General features: G+C 39.1%; 1 protein-coding gene across 1 annotated transcript in view; it reads right to left on the bottom strand.

The window, feature by feature from the left end:
* The window catches only part of TPK1 (thiamin pyrophosphokinase 1), a gene marked incomplete at both ends in the record, with an annotated part of 342,964 nt that overhangs the window by 139,659 nt on the left and 181,861 nt on the right, over positions 1-21,444 (bottom strand). The window contains one exon of the mRNA XM_079711871.1: positions 7,140-7,286. Coding sequence (XP_079567997.1) covers positions 7,140-7,286 — 147 coding nt within the window. The remainder of the gene's footprint in view (positions 1-7,139; positions 7,287-21,444) is intronic.

The following is a 21,444-nucleotide window of genomic DNA, read 5'->3' on the forward strand; positions in this document are numbered from 1 at the left end:
TTGCCCTGCAGAAGAGGAAAGAGAGATTGAGAAGGCTCTGAGTGGCAGGCCATTTACAGACACGAAATGCCTAGCGGTCCCCTTTTAGGCATCGCTGCATGGAATAGACTTCATTTTCAGCATAAATTTTCTTTCAAGGAAATGCTGCGCATAACCTTGGGAAAATCACTTTACCTTTAAGTGTCTGCAATTGCTCACCTATAAAATGATCTCTCAGACTTTATACTATTTACACCAATACTGAATGGTTGTATGCTACTGTGTAATTTATAAAAAAGATTCTAAGATGCCAAGCAACAACAAAAATTGAGAAGATACAGGGGGAGAATGAAATAATAATCCAAAGAAAGGAATTATAATTGGATAATAAATAGTGAGAAGATTATCAGTGTTGCCTACAGAGTCCCCTCACTCTAAGTCACTCTGAGAATCACTTCTCTGGTGCTATCACTGATGAGATGGCGCTGGACATGTGGACAGACAGATCCAAACCCCTGGTTCTCTGCAGAAACCATCATGCACGCCAAATTTACATCATGAATATTCAGCTTCTTTCTATCAGACTATTAACATATTTCTATCATATTCATTACCAGCATTTCAAATGTATAATGGAGAAAATGTCAGGACTTTATACAGTAAATAATTGATCTAGTGAGAGGAAAAAACAAGCAGTAGGAAACATGGCTAAGATCATGAGGAAGAAATATTTACAATGTATGTAGAAGTTCGTTCAACTGAGATAAAAACTGACAGTGTCACTCTGTAACACCATTCTCTTATACATCAGACACAGGAATCCTGAACAGGAATCACTGAACAAGGTTTGGGATAACGCAAAAGGCATGCCTTATTAACTCTCGGACAGCTCATTTTTTCGTCATAAATCCTATTAACTTGTATTACCAACTGCACTAAAACTTGGAGATAAAAGATAATTTATGCTCAGTGTACAGAAGCTAATGTTTCTGGACTCCTGAGAAGCACAGGACCAGAAAATGAGAAAGTATGTATGTGAAATCTGGAGCCATTCACACCCTGCATAGTTAGTGCGACAAACATGCTCTGAGCACCTGGCTGTCTTCATGGGGAACACAGCCTAACCCGTCATTGGCATCAGTGGGGTTTCATGGTTTCAAAATGTCTCTCACCATTTTCATAAAATCTCCTGCTCATAAAAGGGCATGATGTCTTATTAAGAACACATTTTGGGGGGGGTAAAAGAGGGATGATGACTCTTCGGGGAGGGGCTATTAGGCATTCTATTTTTAATTTGTTATTTTAAAATGGCAGTTTGAACATCCCTTCAAAGTAAACGCTACCTACTGAGGTTTTCACTCCTAATGACATCGGACCCGCAGCAAGTGAAATATGCCAAAATACGATCAAAAAGACATTATCTTCTAAAAAGTCAACCAGCTAAAAACTTCCAGTCTTCCAAATTTATATAGACCTGGAAGTACACTATTGCCTTTTTTTTTAACATCTTTATTGGAGTATAATTGCTTTACAGTGTTGTGTTAGTTTCTGCTGTATAACAAACTGAATCAGCTATTTGTAATTAACAAAAATGAGTCATAGGAAGTGGACTGAAGAGAGAATTAGATGAAAGATTTTAGGCTGCAACGATCTACACAACTTTAACTGAATGGCTCTCGACATACAGGCCTGTCCCAAATGACTAACGTACCCTTAATGAATGAAGGATGGTGGCTTATTTACACATCACGGTCTCACGAGAGTCTCGTATGTAGAGAAAGAAACACAGAACATTACAGAAACATTAAGATGAGTTGAGGGTTGGGAGGCTTTTTTTTAGAAAAATCAAGAAAAGCACATTTTAGTTCCATGGTCCAGGGCTATCCCAGCCACTTAACCGTCATAGAGCAAATACAAGCCCTAAAACATTTATCAGCCAAACACACAGGTCCCATAAGACATCTCACACCTCCTGCTATTATCTTCAATTTCACACAACCTAGAATTATAGAACCAATTCGAGAAGACACTGTCCTCAAAAATAATACTCATAATAATTAACATTTATATTGAATTCTACCACTTTTGATATATTTTAGCAAAGTTTGATGGCAATCTCATTTAATCTGTTTAAATAACAAAGATTCTTGTTGTAGGTAGATTTTTTTATAGTTGAGGAAAATGCAGAGTGTTATTTTTGTTTAATTTCAGGGTAAAGCCACAAGGTAGGATATACCCTTAAAGTGCATCCAAGATCAAACTTATTTGAAAAGAATATTGTAGAGAATTTATATGTGTGTGTGTGTGTGTGTGTGTGTGTGTGTGTATATATATATATATACACATATGTATACACTATGGATAATGACCAGCCTGTGGACTGCGACTTGTTTTAAGAGTTTGTCATTTCCATCTCAGCCCATTAATCCCATGAAGAAGGAAACGTAGTGCAGTGGAAAAACTGCTGAGTCAAAACACTGCTGTGTGATTCTTATGATCTGTCCTGCTTGGCTCCCAGGACCGTTATGAAGCTCAAATGATATGCTTCTTGTACAAGTCCCCAAATTATCTCCCTTCTCAAGAAGAGCTATTTGATGACTTTCAATTAAGAAGTACATTTAAAACATTTTGAAAGCATTCTTTATCTGTCACTGAAGCAAACCAGATTGATTTCCTTAGTCTAGCACCAAAATATTTGAAAATGGTTTCAATTTACGTTTATGGTATGTCCATCCTGAGTGTGACTACAATAAGCCCTATTAACAAGGAACAGTATCCTGCAGACATCCGTCTTGAATATGCACACTACCCAAAACAGATGCGTACTTTACTACATATGCCACATATACCACAGAGATAAATGAAAATACATCTTACAGAGTCATTTCAGCTCCAACGTTGTGTGTTCCATTTCTAGGATATAGGCTGCTTCTGTGCAATAATCAGCTTTTAACCGATCACATTTCATAAGTGTACAATTAGAACTGCTTAAAAATATGGTAGAGTGTATAAGACTGATTCGTATCTTAAGCCCTCAAACATACTTGCTTTGGCTTTTGCAGTTGCCCTGGTTGCTGTCTAACTACTCTCTCGCTAAAAGTGACTGAGAAGCAGAGACCTGGGATGTGACCCCTGGGAAAGACGAGCAGAGCCAACCCTACTGAGCCCCCAGAGGAAAGTCTGTGTTAAACATTCTTACGCCTCTCATGCAATGGAGAGGGTACGGTCTTGCGTGAACTTTCTGCCTCACACTATGTAATACTTACTTGATAGGGTAAGGTAATTTTCTAGTTGTTTCAATAAGACAAAATCAAAATGACCAGAGAGAGATTCTAGAGGACGTGGTGTATGCAGGCACACTTACCATGATTACTATGTTTGGGGAACTGGAGATTCTCCTTCAACGATTAAAGTCTGACATATCATAAATGAAAAAATAAAAAAAGGTGATGATGTTACAGAACATAATATCTGTCTCTGACAGAGACAATGGTCTGTGCTCACTCATCTTCCCGGCCCACAGCCTTCCTTTCTTAGACCACCTCATACTGAGCTGGGGCGGTGTAACTGTGTTCCCACCAAAGGTGACACAAGCCGCAGCCAGGCCTGGCCTTTAAGAACATGCAGTGCCACTTTTTACAGTAACCTTTTTTCCCCTGCTGACTCAACATGTTCCCAATTGGCTTGGATATAAAATGGAGGATACTGCCCAAACCACACCAGATTTTCCATGAATGAGAAAAAAAAATTAAGCTTAATCTCAGTTAAGCCTCTGAGATTTGGGGGTTAATTATCACTGCAACATACACACGGTAGATTAGTACCCTGGCCAACCGACAACAATAAAAAAAAGGGAGAAAAAAATTAAAGGGAATCTTTCAAAATGCATCAAACATCTTTTTCTTTTTTTCAAAGAATATTCAAAAGCCCAAAACTAAGTTTTGATTGAAAAAGAACACCAATCTACCTTTCACCTTAGAGGCATTTGATTTTTACCAAATCAGATGAACTTGAGTTTCAGTTGCTTAGGCCTCCAAGTATGGAAGGTCATTAGGAGAGCAAGCCTGAGCAACGTAGGAGTGTAAAAGGAGACGGCACCACTTCAGCGGAGATTCTCAGAGAAAAGACGAATACAAAGGATACTCCCACATGAATGCTAGGAAAACTGTCCAGCCAAACCTTGGTTAAGAAGAGGAACAAGTCTTCCTTGGGCATCTGTAATTGGAAGTCAAACTCCCAGCAGAATTAGCTTCAAAATACATACCACCGAGATGGTCCAAAAAAGTCTCAAACAAAAGGTCCTAAGTTATTAGTGCCTATAAATAACTGGGTTGGAAGTCCACTCTAAATTCTCCTTGGACTCACTTTTAACTCCTTCTATAAGTAATTCCCACAGGTAAAGTTCCCAGAAATATGAGGTCATGGCTAAAAATCACAAAACACGGAATGAATCAAGGTTACAAAATAGAAAAGCAAAAGAGAACATAAAAGATAGATGACTTATAAAGACTGCAGATATCAGAATTTTTCTAGACTATAAAGGAAGTAGGACAATTATGTTTTAAGAGTTTTTAAAATGTGAGTAAAGGGAAAGCTTGTAAGAGAGATGAATCATGGCAGGAATATAGCCTTTGCTACTGAAAGGATGAGTTTAGTAGCAAAATAGAACAGCTAAAGCAGAAGTGTGAAGTGGATTGCAGAGGTGATGAGGAACTTCAGAATGCAGCCCAGAGAGATTAAGACAGACTATACAAGAGACAAGTTCTGAGATTATACATGATACAATTAGAGGATCACGTATATGCTTAATTGGAGTTGCAGAAGAAGGGAGAAAGAAAATGGGGGATGAGACAATATTTGAAAACATAATGGTTGAGAGTTTTCCAAACTGAGGACAGACAGCAATCTATAGATGGAGGAATTCCAAGAAATCCCAAGCTGAATACATCTTAGGAAGTCTACAATTATACAATGAAGATATAGAATACTACAGATAATGAAAAGATCTTAAGAGCAGAAGTCATTTTTAGATGTGGTTTTTGCTATCAGTTAATCTTCCAATTTTACTTTGCAAAAATCATTGTACTCCGTCTAGTTATCTCTTAGCCAGAGTATTTACATAGACACAAGTTACAGTTGACTATTTTAGCATTCGCAGCATCATAAAATCATTATAAAATGATAAAGCTCAATGCTTCACAACTGTAGAGAGTGTCATGCTTCAGAACCTGTTGGGAAAGTACAGGTATTTAAAAAACATCTAATTAGAAATCTAAGAAGCGTATCTGTGCATGTCAGACTGCTAACTGAAATCTTCTAATGACTTCCCATAGCTTATGGCAAACAAGTTCATACTGTAGTATGTAGAGTTCAAAGCTCTTCAGAGGCAGGATCCAAAGTCTTCTGAGTCTGATCTTTCAATATTTTCCATATGGCTGCTCAGAATTACCTGTAGATGCCACAACATGCCCTTCAGCTCTATCTTTCTTTAGTGGCTCCTTCTAACTGGAATGACTTTCCCATCATGTTCAATAGCAGACATCCACTCATCCTTCGAGATTCTGCTGAAATGTAAGCTCAACACAATCTATGTTCCATTAAAGGAAGAGTTTTTTTTTGTTGTCGTTGCTTGCTGCTGTATCCCCAGAAAAGTACCTGACATGTAGTAGGTACTCAAGAAATATTTGTTGGGAATTCCCTGGTGGTCCAGTACTTAGGACTCCAGGCTTTCACTGCCGACGGCCGGGGTTCAATCCCTGCTCAGGGAACTAGGATCCCACAAGCCGTACAGCAGCCGAAAAAAAAACCCCAAAATTTGTTGAATTAATTAAGTAAATAAAATGTGAGTGCCTCTGTGAAGCATTTCCTTACACACCAATGACCAGATTATATAATCTTTCATCGTCTTTATGTACTAACCTTTTGACCTTGCTTTATGTCTGTGTTTTATAAATGTCTTCTTCACTAGACATATACTAGAGAGTAAAGAACATATGTTACTGTTTCTGTTTAATCTTCAAATGCCCAGCAGTGCAACAGGTAGGTAGCAGGCACTCCGTAACTCTTTGTTGACCAAATAAATGGACGCTATGGAGTTTGAAAACCGAATTTTTCAGCTTCCTTTTCGCAGCTCACAGGAAGTATTCCAGAAAGCAAAGCCAGGCAATGCAAAGAGCCAGAAAAAAATGCACAACTGGCTGAACGGTGGTAAGCATGCACGCCATATTAACCAAACAACAGTTTTTAGGTAATGACAAGCTACAGGTGATGAACAGCAGATGGACTGAAAGCAAAGCTATAAGTATCACATTACAGTGACAGGCAAAACAAAACAAAACAAAACAAAACTGTCCACTGTCTTTAAAAAATGTTGCCAAACATGGGCTTCCCTGGTGGCACAGTGGTTGCGAGTCCACCTGCCAATGCAGGGGACACGGGTTCGTGCCCCGGTCCGGGAAGATCCCACATGCCGCGGAGCGGCTGGGCCCGTGAGCCATGGACGCTGAGCCTGCGCGTCTGGAGCCTGTGCTCCGCAACGGGAGAGGCCACAACAGTGAGAGGCCCGCGTACCACAAAAAAAAAAAAAAAAGTTGCCAAACAATCATTTTTCAAACTGAAATACACTCATCAAGCTCATAAAACATATTTATGTAATAAGAATTCTGTTCTAAGCACTACACTGATAGAAAATTTCCTTGATGTTTATCCACATCATCATGAGGTGAAATTAACAAGCAAGCAACTTATGAACAGTAAAAGCTCAAGACTTTAAGTGCTTAACAAAATCAAATAGTTTCCAATTATAACGACAACACTGAAAATATACAAGAATTCCATTTGAAATGTTTGCCAAGCTTTGTGCTTTGTCTGCTGAGATTTTTCTCAAGTGGCACTCACATTCAGCTGCTCAAAATGCAAAAATGCTAAATTTAATTCTTAGTCAATTTAATTTAAAAACTTTTTTTTTTTTTGGTTTTGTCTTTCTGAGTACAATGAGGCTTCTCCTCCACCTGTTTCCCATTCAGCCACAAGTAATCAAACACGTCAACGTCACTCACAGTTCAAATACATAAACAGGGTAGATGTTTTCTCCTTGTGTACGAAACTGTTACAGGTTTTGTGGAAGCAAAGCGCTGACATTGTATTTAATCCTCACTTACCGGTTGGAGCAGGTAGATGAGCGATTCCTCTTGGATTATTATAATTGGCAAAGGAGTGATCCGAGGTGCTTCGAACAAAGTGCTCACTGACGCCATGATCTGGTCAAAACGCCCAGCAAGTCCTCCCAAGGTCACAATCATATCTACCTAAGAAAGCAAAGGAAAGCCAGCAGTCACATATTTAAGGACTTTAAAAATAATAATAAATAAATAAAATAATTAAATAACATCAAACACTTCCATAGAGCTTTCAGTACCCTATTTTATTAGATAAGCCATGAAGAAATGGCAGACGTCATTTGTGTTGTTCAGATGAAGGAATTAAGTCACAAGATTGGTGAGTGGCAGTCGGGTTTCAATAGGTTTTCCCATCTGCCTATTCACCTGGAAAACTAGCCAACTCTTCCTTTAAAACTCTGTTCCATGTCCCTTCCATGTGGAAGTCTTCCTGATTTCACAATTGGTGCCTCTCCCATCCACTCCTCACGGCATCCCTGTGGGCACTTTGATCACCCAACAGTGAGTAAGCCCCCCCTAGAACCCAGGTATCTTACTGTACTGGCTTTTCACCGAACCTAGTAAGTTGCCTAAACTCTCTGTACCTCATTTTTATGTTTACATGTAAAAACTGGATAATAATGACCAATTGAGAGGGTTGTTGGGGGGATTAAATGAGGTAACTAAATGGGTCAAAAGTGCAAAGCATTTAAAACATATTCACAACACAGTGATTGTTTAAAAAGTGTGAGCTACTCATCTATTGTATTATTTTCAGTATATTTCATTTATATTACTATTTTTATTATTGTTACATGTCGTTTGGTATGTTCTTTCTTTTAACACTTTAAGCAAAGCATTTCCTATGACTACAGTATAGTTTATTTAAACGTTCCCCTGTTGTTGAAAATACATTTCCATGATATTTGTATATAAAATTACTGTGATGCTTTCCTAACATATAAGACAATGGTTAAAGAATGGCTGCAGGGCAGTGGAAGGGGGCAGAGTAGCAGTCTCCTCCTGCATAAGGCAGTTGGCTGAAGGTCTTAAGGAGAATGAAAAAGAGGCACTGCCTGAGGCACTTTCCTTCTGCTGGTCAGCCTGATCTCGTGATGCATCAGCGGAGTCAAAGCTGGTATACTGATCATGAAAAAGGAAAGGCAGAAGAGCTTAATTAAATTATTATAAGAAAACCTTACACACAATAAAAAGTGACAGTTATTAATCACTCTACCTGGAATAAAATAGAAATTATTTAGATAGAAGTATTTGGCTTTTAGTTTTAAAACAGTACATTTTAAAAGCTCAGATAACATTTAGTCTGAAGAAGGCATGATTTTAGAAGAGTAACATATCACCCAAGCACCGGTATAACCTGTTCAGTCTCTAGAGGAACAGTAAGTGGCCTAAGCTCCATAAAGCCAAAGGCTGTGCTTCTCTGGTCCACAGGTTGTGGCCCTGGTCCTCTGCATAGTGCCTAACATGTACAAGACCTCAAATGTTTGATGAATGAAAACTGAAGACACTGCAAGAAAGAACTAGTCAGCCTAAGGAAGAAAGAGATTAATTGCCATACTACAGGAATATATAAATCAGAATGGGATTCCATAAAAACATGAAAAAGTAAACTGCACAGAAAAATTAAGAAATTTGGAATGAGTTTCCTATTTTTGACCTTTTCAGAGTATAGGGAGAACAGGAATTTTTATTTTGAATAAGATGCTTCAGGTCAAAGCTAGAATGTTTTAAGACAAGTATACCACACATCTAGAGGATCTAATGTTTTCTTTGGCGATCTTTCTAGAACTCCGAGAATTAGATTTGAGGCAGAGAAAGGCCATGCACTCTAGGAAGCATGTATCACTCCTAATACACAGGTGAAGACTGGGACATCTTAGTCTTCAGAAGAAACTTACAAACCTTCGTTTGGGGTTATCAAGTCCGGTAATTGCTCCTGGTCGTGTTTAGGAAACCTTATTAGTAAAGCCACTCCAGACTGGAGGGGAAAAGGCCCAGAAATTATATAGGACCTCAGAAGAACTAAAGAGAATTTGCTTTAAATTGAAGAGAAAGACGCTAAAAGAAGTTATATATGAAATATAAAGTAGAGAAAGTTCTAAGGCTCTGGTAAAAAGCACATGGCATAGTCCTATCTACATAATCCTAAATTCATATCAGAACCAAGGCCTGATGATAAAATAGTTGATTCACTATGCAGATTCTGGAATCCTTTTTTTAGGTTCTCAATTTTTCATTACTATACTCCAAGCCTTGAGGGATCCCATAACCTTTAAGGCCGAAACTTAATCCACATCTTCCACGCCAGGATATCATGATGAATCAGCAATATCTGTAAACCAGTCATTGAATTTTTCAGAATAAAGAAGCAGCGAGATTACTTCTCATCACTACTCATTTTCCCTACAGGAAGTGTTTATATCCAGACTGATTAAAAACATTAGAGGATCAATGCAAGCTGCAGCGGGGGCTGGAGCCAGCCCAGGGCTGTTTCTGTAGTTCTTTAGCTCTGGTTAGAAGTAGGACATCTGGGGCTTCCCTGGTGGCGCAGTGGTTGAGAGTCTGCCTGCCGATGCAGGGGACACGGGTTCGTGCCCCGGTCTGGGAAGATCCCACATGCCGCAGAGCGGCTGGGCCCGTGAGCCATGGCCGCTAAGCCTGCGCGTCCGGAGCATGTGCTCCGCAACGGGAGAGGCCACAACAGTGAGAGGCCCGCGTACTGCGGGGAAAAAAAAAAAAAAAAAAAAAAAAAGAAGTAGGACATCTGATATTCACAGAGATAGAAGAAAGAAGACAGACACCAACCCTGTATATTTACATAGGCTTTACAAGCCTAGATTTATGCCTTTAGGACAGCAATGCCCCTGGGAAAGAGTGTTCAATCGAAAGCAGGCTATTTACAGACTGCCAGGATACCGTTTCTATCTGGATCCAAAGCCCTGTGCATTTGTGTACTGTAAATTTTTAAAACATGATATTTTCTGGATGCCTCAGCATCCCCACAAACAGGCTGTAAGCACCTGGCACAGAGGACCAGGTGCACCAGGGTGATAGTATAGTCTCTGTCACAAGTTCCCCTTTGTGCCCTCCTCTGACTGACCTAGTGACATTCAAACACACCAGTGACAGCCTCTCAAGCTTTTGCTTGTGTCCCCACCCAGACCCCCCAAAAGGCACTTGCTCATGGGTCCTCGTTCTCTCTCTGCTGGCTCCCCGCCTGCCTGGTTAAGCTCACACCCTGTGCCCTCCTCCCATGAGGCCCCTGCATGGCCCACTGCATGCCTTCCTCTCTCGGATCTGTGAGCATTACAGCCCTTTAATTCCATACGCCTCTCCTTGGTGCCAACTCCGCATCTACACGTGTCTGCACCAGGTTGATCAACAAAACCCACCAATTATTCCTTACAGCACACCAAGTTACACTTTGTTACGACTGCTGATGTACTTGTGTAACTCTCCATCTAGAGGAGGCCTATGAATCACAGATGCCAGCCGCAGCGTGTGCGACAGAGCAGACAGCAAGCATTTACTGAGCTTCCCCGAAGCATAGAAAATCAGGGAAAATTGAATAAATAACCAGAGAGGCAAGAAGCTGATTATTAGGCTGAGTTAACATCATCTAAATCCTACGAAACAGTACTTCCCTACTTGGCAAGGATTCTAACAGTTAGTAGCTTTTGCAAAGAATAACTTATTTCACATGTGTTACCCCGGGTAGTATTTATCCATCATTTACCATGTGTTAGCTACTATTCTGAACACTTAGGATAGATCAGTAAACAAGACAAAAACTCCTGCCTTCATGGAATTGACATTCAAACGGAGGACAACATACGTATAACTGAATCACTTTGCTGTACACGTGAAACTAACACAACATTGTTAATCAACTATACTCCAATATAAAATAAAAATTAAAAATAAATTAAGTTTAAAAACAGATGGAGGACAATATGCAGTTAATAAAAATAGAAAATAAGTATGTTAGTTGGGATGTGAAAAGATGGCGAGTCCTACAGGGGAATGAGAGCAGGAAAAGAGAGATGAAAAATGCTAGGCTGGGAAGAGCTTCCACTTCAAACAAGGTAGCCAGGGCAGGCTCCATCAGAAAGGCAAGAGAGGAGCAGCAAAGACCTGAAGGAGATGAGGGATCCAGTCAGGTACAGACACCTGGAGCCAGACCCATCAGAAAACAGACTGCAGTAAGGCCCTGAAGCAGTGACAGGGCCCCAGGCATTTTCAAAGAATGTCAAGAGGCTAGCCGTGAGAAATGAATGAGAAATTAGTAGGAGGAATCATTAAAATCTAAATGCTAGATCTGTATAGAGCCTTGGTAAGCCATTGTAAAGTCCTGACTTTTATTAGCATTAGGTGGAAAGCCATTTTGAGCAGGGGGGTGACACAATGTATATATTTTTAAAAGTCACCACGCGGGGTGTCTGGAGAACAAACTGTGTGGAGGCAAAGAAGAAAACCAGGAGATCGTTAAGAGGTCAGCACAGTAATACATACGAGAGACAACTTTGCCAGCCCCATCACTTCATCAAAAACTATCACCAGTGACATCCTACTGCAAAACCCAATGGTCAGTTCTCAGCTCTGACATTATTCGATCCATCAGCAACATCTGACAAGTTTATTCTTACCTCCTCCTGAATGAAGTCTCTTCCAGAAAGATGGGCTTCCAGCAAACCATACTGCCTTGATCTCACTGGTTGTGTCTTCTCAGGAACGAACTTAACATCTTTGGAGTGGTCCAGAGCAAGGTCCTTAATTCTATTCTGTCATTACATCCCCTCCCTTGGTGTTCTCAGGCAGCCTTGTAGCTTTAAATACCATCAATGTCAGCACTTCCTAACTGTGTATCTTCAGTCCAGACCTCTCTCAATTCCAGACGCATATATTCAGTTGCTTATTTGACATCTGCATTTGGAATCCAATACAGATCTCCAAGGTTCCATGATCTTTCCCTCAATCACGATCTCCCACTGTCTTCCTCACGTCGGGTGCTCCAGCCAAAACTCCCAGAGTCGTTCTTGACTCCTCTCTCACGCCCCTTATTTATTCTCTCAGGAAATTCTACTGGTTCTAAGTTCAGTACGTATCCAAAATTTCTCCCCTCCTCACTACCTACAACCTCATCACAACCATGGCCACCAAAATCCATCAGAGGATGTGAGCCAACGTTCTATCTCATGGGAAACACTGCAATAGCCTCCAACAGATCTCTGCTTCTGCCCTTATTTCTCCACAGTCTAGTCTCAATACAGTATCAAAAACAATACTGTTAAAATGTAAATCAGATTATGACACTCTTCTGTTCAAAATCCTCCAGTGGTTTTCTAATGATTTTTCTTAATAAGACATCAAAGCCTGCAATATTGGATATCCAGGTGTCTCTCTGGTCTCACCTATTTCCGTTCTCTTCCTCCTCTCAGCTCCAATCGTAATTCCTTCCTCTTTTCTATCTCTTGAAGACACAAGAGTCCTTTCTATCTCTTGAAGACACAAGAGTCCTTCCTACTTCAAGGACTTTGCGTTTGCTGTTCTTTGCTCCTAGAATACATTATCCTCAGATATTCACATGGCTAGCTTCTTTACATATTTCATTGACCATCTACCAAAAACTTTCCCCTCGGGCTTCCCTGGTGGCGCAGTGGTTGAGAGTCCGCCTGCCAATGCAGGGGACACGGGTTCGTGCCCCGGTCTGGGAAGATCCCACATGCCGTGGAGCGGCTGGGCCCGTGAGCCATGGCCACTGAGGCTGCACGTCTGGAGCCTGTGCTCCGCAACGGGAGAGGTCACAACAGTGAGAGGCCCACGTACCGCAAAAAAAAAAAAACCTTTCCCCTCTTCCATGCCAACAGATCATATCCCCATTCCCTGATTTAAATTTTCTCCTTAGTACCTCTCACTATCTAACCCCAGGCTAAATAGTTTATTTCTTTAGCTTGTCTTATTATGTGTCACTCTAATTAGACTAAAATTAAATGATGGCAGAGATTTTTCTGTCTCTAGTGTTTAGAATGCAGCATGGCACATTATTATGTACCTGTTGGTGTCTCAAATATTTGTTGAATAAATGGAGAAATAAAACAAGGGTTGAAGGATAGTAAAAGAGCACGGTCAATGGATCAGAGTACTGGTGGAGTCGAAGAATTGCTGAAGTCAGGGGCAAGAGGGTGAGTCAAATGGATAAAACAGAGATTATGGAGGGTTTACAAACCTTGGTATAGACAAGGTCTAGGTATATTCATACAGTTAACTGAGGTAAAGAGGCAAACAATATAACTAGAGGGGATAAGTTTAAGGAAACAAGAGATCAGTGTACTGGAAGGTTCATTCAAGTGTGTATGGAATTTACCATGAATTAAAACAGTATTGTTGAAAAAAATTATTGGTGACCTAGATGTTAACTTCATCAAGACAAGCAGGAAAATGACCAGGATTATAACAAATGAAGACTACAGCAATGAGCAATGAGGATGACAGACTCTGATGACATGAGATTCAGAGCTTGAGTTTTTAGGGGAAAAGAAGAAACGAAGAATCAAATAGAACAGCAGTGTCCAATGGGAATGCAATAGGAGACACATATCCAATGTAAAATTTTCTAATGGCTACATTTAAAAAAGTAAAGAGGTAAAATTTTTAAAATGTATATTGCTTAATGTATTATATCTAAAATATCATTTTAACATGTAACCTGTATTAAAAATACTGAGGTGTGGGGAAAACTAGATAATTATATACAGAAGAATAGATCTGAACCCCTATCTCATACCACCCACAAAAATTAATTTGGAATGGATTAAAGACTTAAACCATAAAACTCTTAGAAAAAAAATAGGGAAAAAGGTCCTTGACATTGGTCTTAGCAACAGTTTTTTAGATAGGACACCAAAAACACAAGTAAAAAAAAGCAAAAATAAATGAGTGGGACTGCATAGATCTAAAAACCTTCTGCAAAGCAAAAGAAACAATTAACAAAATGAAAAGGCAACCTATGGAATGGGAGAAAATATCTGCAACCATCTCTCTGATAAGAAGTTAATATCCAAAATATAAAAGGAACTCATACAGTACCAAAAAAACAAACAATCCAATTAAAATATGGGCAGAGGATGTGAACAGACATTTTTTTCAGAGAAGATATACAAATGGTCAACAGGTACATGCAAAGATGTTCAACATCACGAACCATTAGAGAAATGTAAATCAAAACCACAATGAGATACCACCTCATGCTCGTTAGAATGGCTGTTATCAAAAAGACAAGATCCTACTGTATAGCACAGGGAACTATATTCAATGTCCTGTGATAAACTGTACAGAAAAAATATAAAAAAGAATGTGTGTATATATATATATATATATATATATATATGTATAACTGAGTCATTTGGTTGTACAGTAGATATGACCACAGCATTGTAAATCAACTACACTTCAATAAAAAAAAATTTTTTAAAAAGATAAGAGATAACAGGTGTTGATAAGGATATAGAGAAAAGGGAACCCTTGTACACTGTGGTGAGAATAGAAATTGGTGCAGCCATTATGAAAATAGTATAGAAGTCCCTCAAAATGTTAAAATACAACTTCTATATGACCCAGCAATCAAACTCTCTTCTGTTTCTTCTGGGTATATATATATATACCCAGAAGAAACAGTGTATACACACACACACACGAGAAGTCAAGATCATCTTCCTATGTTCACGAACATCCTCCCATGTTCATTGCAGCATTATTCACAACAGCCAAGATATGGAAACAACCAGACAACCAAAGTGTCTGTCAACAGATGAATGGGTAAAGAAGATTAAAAAATATGTGAGATATATTCATATACATATATATACATATATATATAACATACTCACACACATAAATATACGTACACGCAATGGAATAGTCTTCAGACACAAGAAAGAAGGAAATCCTGCCATTTGTGACAACATGGATGGACCTGGAGGATGTGAGATGATGCTAAGTGAGATAAGTGAGATGCTAAGTGAGATAAGTCAGACAGAGAAAGACAAACACTGTATGTCTTACATGTGAAATCTAAAAAAGCTGAACGCAAAGAGAGGATATTGTCAGTTGTCAGCAGTTGTGGGGTGGGGAAAGTAAGGTGATACTGGTCAAAGGGTACAAACTTCCAGTTGAAAGATGAGTAAGTTCCAAAGATCTAATGGACAGCATGGTGACTATACTTAACAATACTGTATTGTATATTTGAAAGTTGCTAAGAGTAGATCTTAAATGTTCTCATCACCACAACAACAAACAAAGGTAACCATGTGAGGTGATGGCCTTGTTAGCTAACTTTATTATTATAATCATTCTGCAATATATTTGTGTATTAAATCATCACGTTGTACACCTTAAACTTACACAGCGTTATACATCAATTATTTCATTAAAGCTGGAAAAAATATTGAGATATTTTACATTTTTTCCCACTTGGTCTTCAAAATTCTCAGTGCACTTTACAGTAATGGCACATCTCAATTTAGGGTAGCTACACTTCAAGGGCTCAGGTAGCTAGTGGCTAGAGTTTTGGACCACACAGGTCTAGAAATGGTGAATGGTACTGAAGACACCAACCCCTAATTCTGGGGCTCATTCTAGAAAAAGCAGCAGGAGAAATGACAGAACGAAACAACAGCACTACTATGGCTGCAGAGAATTGCTGTCCTTAGAAAAAAGTCCAGTTTCTGTTGGAATTAGATGTAAAGACATTGTGAATACAGGGGATTTTGAACAAGGATGGACCACGAGTTTCAGAGGGCACTGAGCGACAGAGCATACACATTCTAGGGCAAGTCTGTTTATTTTAGAACACATCTACCATTCTCTAAAGAACATAAGCTACCCTCAGAGACTAACACATTTTCTATCGGTTGTGATCCATCAAAGATGCAGTGTCTGTAACTCTAAAAAGTGTTGTTACAATCCTGTTAGCTCTGCGGATAAAATATTTTAAATAATATATTTGTGCACACATAACACAGGAACATACCTATTATGCCATATTCTGTAATATAAAAATGTTAAAAATCAATTTCTAATTGATTTTTATACATGTCTTACATTCAAGTCAGGGTATTTTACATGGACCCTTTTTGTTAGCAAAGGGAAGTGCTGGAACAGAGATTGCTTTTGGCTCTTCATCTGCAATCATGTGTAGCAAAAAAAGAACCCTGAAACCCTGGATTAATACATTAAAGACCTGACTATAGTATGGTATATTCCCTTAATAGCCATGGAACCACATACATGACTTCCTTGTGACTTAGGTGGCTCATATATAAAGGTAAGGGATGGACTAAATTCCCTAACCTGTTTTTCAAGATCCCTTTCACTTCTAACAGTCCATGTGAGGTTCTCTGGTTTCCACTCTAACAGGTTAAATAATAACTGTGTCTGTTTTGTTTAGAGAATAAATGAAAAACTTGGCTTTGCGTTATTTGCCTTAATAGAATCATGACAAGACTGGCTGAAGGATATATAACACCAAAAGGAGAAGCAATTTCATTTTTCTATTATAGCAGTAAAAACCTTTTGATAAACAAATGACATGTTTTTCTCCATTTGTCCTCAAGAAGACTTAGATACAGCATGCACGAAGTCTACATCAGGGACAGTGGCTGTCAGAATATTTTAACTGCATTGACTTTCCATAAACTGAATTCTGGAGATGCATAAATGGACAATTTCTTTGTGGCTCTCCCTGATAGGGTGACCATACAATTTAATGTACAAGCTGAGACACTCTTGAAAGTAAAAGGGGGACATTATAAATAATTACACCAAGAATACATGCATAAACCAGGGCTATCCCATGTAAACCAAGACACACGTTTACCCTACTCTTTGAGAATTACAAGTAACATTAACATAGCCAACTTAACAAAATTAAACTCTAGGGTCTCAAAAAATTTAGACATTATTCTTAAGCTTCCCTTAACCTTCAAAGATCTTTACTGTACAACAGTTAGGCTTAAACAGAAGGTGAAATTCTCTGGTCCAATTGTTTGATGCTCTCATTTAAAGATGGAAGACCCAATGCAGGCCATGAAGGAAATCATGGGATCAAGATAGAGGAAAAACAATAAACGGACAACAACCCAGCAATATCAAAATATGTTTTAATAAGCCTATAAAATAATTCCAGTGATTGATGTGAAATACAATGAAACACCAGAGAAATTAAAGACCTCAGGTTTTATGGTATCAGAATATACTGTACTGACAAACACAGAATATATGTGGCTGGATCTTGGCAGCCTGTGGAAACAATACTACAGGGATCCCATTTAAATTTCAACAAGGCCCAATGAGTCACAGTTTAATGCAAACCTGTTTGGGTGAGAAAGAAATAATGCCTCTTGCAATGGCAAGATAATGAGGCTCCCGATTTTTCTCCAATAATTTGTTCTCTATCCTCCCTGCTGCAGCCTTAATTCAGGCATCATCCTTCTCCCCTGGATAACTCCACTGGCCTCCTGCCTGGCCTTCTATAACCAAGTAGTTTTCTACCTGATTATGAGAGAAAGCTTTTCTACATCTCAAATCTGATCATGCCAGTGTTCTGTTTCAGTACTGGCTTTCCAGAACCTACAAGATAAATAAAGTCCAATCTCCTCCTATACTGACTCCTAAGTTACACCTGCCACTCCCACCTCATTTATGTTCTAGAAATACTTTAGTTCTCAGAACACATCACAAGATTTCAAACCTCAGTGTCTGAACTATCCCCTTTCCCCACCCTCCCTTGTAAAGTATTTCCAAAGATGCCTACCTCCACCTCCGAAGAAAAACAAACAAACAAACAAACTTGTTTGGACAGAGCATTTTCATCCAACTTTGTCAAGTTGCAAATACGTTATTAAGAAACGTCATAAACATGTTTACCACAAAACTTGTTTTTCAACGTGTTATTGAGAGAAAAGCTTAAAAAGTAAAAAAGCAGAGGAAGGGACATATTTATACCTGAAAAGTGAGCAATGTATACAAGCTTGTTTGCATTTGACAGAAAACTGTGAAGGTGATGAAAAGGATCTATACTCAGACTCCTGACTGAAACCATAATCCCCCAGTAAAAGTTTTAGCATAAAAGCTCAGGCAGCTCACTCCCTCACTGCCCGTTAGGAGCTTATAATGTCCCTGTACCTCTCTGGAGAGTTCAGCTTGTACAGACTGGAAGAAACCCTTGCTGCCAGAGGCCCTTGACACACTGGCAGCAAGTCAGCAGCAGAGAAGGCCAGGAGAGACAGGCCTACCCCAAAAGGTAGGCCCCTCCCTACTAGTGCATTCTGTTAGCTTGTTAAAGGAAACAAATGTAAACAGTGCAAGTGTTCATGTGTGATTAGGACTTTCCATATTGCCTATCCTACCCTTTGACATCCCAAACCTGAGAGTTTTACCTTTGACCTTGAATACTCAGAACAAAACACTCCCCTGATTCTGGTTAGTTCCTAATCTATCTTCCAGTTGCAGCTGAGTTACCACCTGCACAAGTAGAGTTCAGACTGGAGAAGGTCCACTTCCAAGGGGCTTCTCACCTGTCCTTACAAGGGCATTCACTCCCAAGGCCATGAATTCTAAGAGTCAGATACCCTGTCTCATTCAGTTTGCACCTTTCAACCTATTGATACAATATGTAGCAGAGTGGCTGGTAAATATGTAACAGACATTTGTTAGCTGAATGGGAACGGGTTTCCATGCTTTAACTCTGGCAAACAAGACCCATCATCACCAGGCACACAGTTTAAGTCTATTTTCTAAGGTCCTTATTTATTTCTCAAATTCTTGATGGAAAAGATGACTAAAGAGTTATCCTTCAAGGGACTTCCCTGGTGGCGCAGCGGATGAGACTCCGCAATCCCAACGCAGGGGACCTGGGTTCGATCCCTGGTCGGGGAACTATATCCCAAATGCATGCTGCAACTAAGAGTTCACATGCCACAACTGAGGAGCCCTGGAGCCACACTAAGGAGCCCACCTGCCACAACTAAAACCTGGTGCAACCAAATAAATAAATAAGTATTTTTTAAAAAAGAGTTATCCTTCAAGAAGCCTGTAATTGGTTCTTTTTTTTTTACTATCATTAGAATTTCCATCCTTCAATTCAGCTTGCACACACCATTCCACTAATTTCCTAAATTATATTATGACTTTTCATTCAAAATTCTCTAACAGAGTTACATCACCTGTAAATCAAAATTCAAATTCTTTACCTAGAGATTAAAGATCCTTCCTATGTGACCCCGACAATCTTTCTAGCACTGATGACTGCTGTGACCAGTTCTACTCCATAGAAATCTTACTGCACACAGTGAGTTTTTCTTTGCTTTTTCATATTGCTGTCTGGAATTCCCGAAACCACTTTAATTTCAGATGCCCTGGTCATGACAGAGTATAGGACAATGACTGAGTTCATTCCCAGAATAATGAAATGCTTTCTTGATTTACCCTAGGCTTTGCAGTTTTTCGTTAAATATTTCAAGCCTGGTTATAATAACAGTGTTGTCTTTCCTCACAGATCTGTCCTGAGTACTAATATTTCCATGATTAACTGGCCTATTGGTTCTGAAACCATATCAATGAGACCCCTGGATATAGGACATTTTTTCCACATAAACAAAAAGCAGAATGTGATATATATATATGTAATATATATTATATATATAATATATATATGGAAATGTGTTATTTTTCCTTCCATGTAAATACACAAAGTGGTGGCAAGAGCAAATTTGCATGTATTTACATTTCTCTATATCAGAAAGTGGGTGCCAAGGAGAATTGAATAGAATAAAACACATACTTGTGTTTTTTTTAACATGATTTTATTCTATTATCTCTGCTGAAAAGAATTCTTTGAAGAGTCAGGAATATATTTAAGAGTAAGTAAAAATTACATAAAATCATGGTTTGTATAAATAGCATGGATATTATAAATCTACTGGAGGTAATTATGGTCTCCAAACCTCTCACACCATCAGGGGTCTTGAGAAATGGAAGGATGTATTATTTGTGGTTTAGAAATCCCAAAATACCTAGCACAGCATTGTCAACACAGCTGGTATTTAGTGCAAAATTAAAACTCAAAGTATGACCTATATCATATTCAGAAACCACTAGCTATTTGGAAGTAGAGTTTGAAAGGATATTACAGTTTGTGTAAATGTCACCCATTCGAAGCTAAATGATTGCTTGGTAGATGAATGAAAAAAATTCAAATCTGCATTCCTGATCATCCTACTGAAAAAGCACCAGATATTTTTCACTCTGGCTAAAATGTCTGTAACATACATGATGCCCTTCTAAAGTTGAATATTTGGAAGAGCACTAAGCAGTCATTCCTCCCATTCTGTGAAAAATGGGTTATGAGGTACCAGAGCCTGACACCCACATCCTCTTTCATCCCTCATTCATCCTCTTTCATTCCCACCACTGAGCAAGTTGAAAATAGACAATTTTCAAAACCTCTGCCAACTGACTGACTTTTGGTAAGAGATGCTTTGTTCCCAGAATCTGAGTACTTCTGTACTTGTGATCATTTTTTAATAGCTATTACCCTATCTTGCATCATCATGATTTGTTTTCTCCAAACAATATTTCTTGCTTTTGCTTCAGCCATAAAATAAGTCTTAGCTGCATATTCTTGTCTAAAATGATAAATGAAACTCTTGGCTTTCATGTCTGGATGGATTGCATTTGGCTATTTGTAGTACTTGGGGCGCATTATTTTCCCAAAGTTTAGTGGTATAAAACTCTTTTCAGTTTTTATTGACCCGTTTATAACAGGTGGCTATCAGGCTTACTGCAGTGCAATTCTTAGATTTTGCAATCTGGTGCAATATAAATAGTTTATGTTAATTAACCCCTTTCCAACTTCTGGGAGAATAGAGACATTTTGATTGCAAATTTCACACTTGGTCATTAACACTATGGTTTCTGAATATGCACTGCACTGTTTTTTTGGTTTTTTTTTTTTGCGGCATGCGGGCCTCTCACTGTTGTGGCCTCTCCCGTTGCAGAGCACAGGCTCTGGACGTGCAGGCTCAGCGGCCATAGCTCACGGGCCCAGCCACTCCGCAGCATGTGGGATCTTCCCGGACCGGGGCGCGAACCCGTGTCCCCTGCATCGGCAGGTGGACTCTCAACCACTGCGCCACCAGGGAAGGTGCTAAACAATCTGTTTTTTAAGAAGTTGAATCTATCCTGAAAAGGCAAGTCACAGCATCTATGATAGTCTGAATTATTCTCTGGT

This window comes from Hyperoodon ampullatus (assembly GCF_949752795.1).
Source record: "Hyperoodon ampullatus genome assembly, chromosome: 9".
In the NCBI taxonomy this organism is placed as follows: domain Eukaryota; kingdom Metazoa; phylum Chordata; class Mammalia; order Artiodactyla; family Ziphiidae; genus Hyperoodon; species Hyperoodon ampullatus.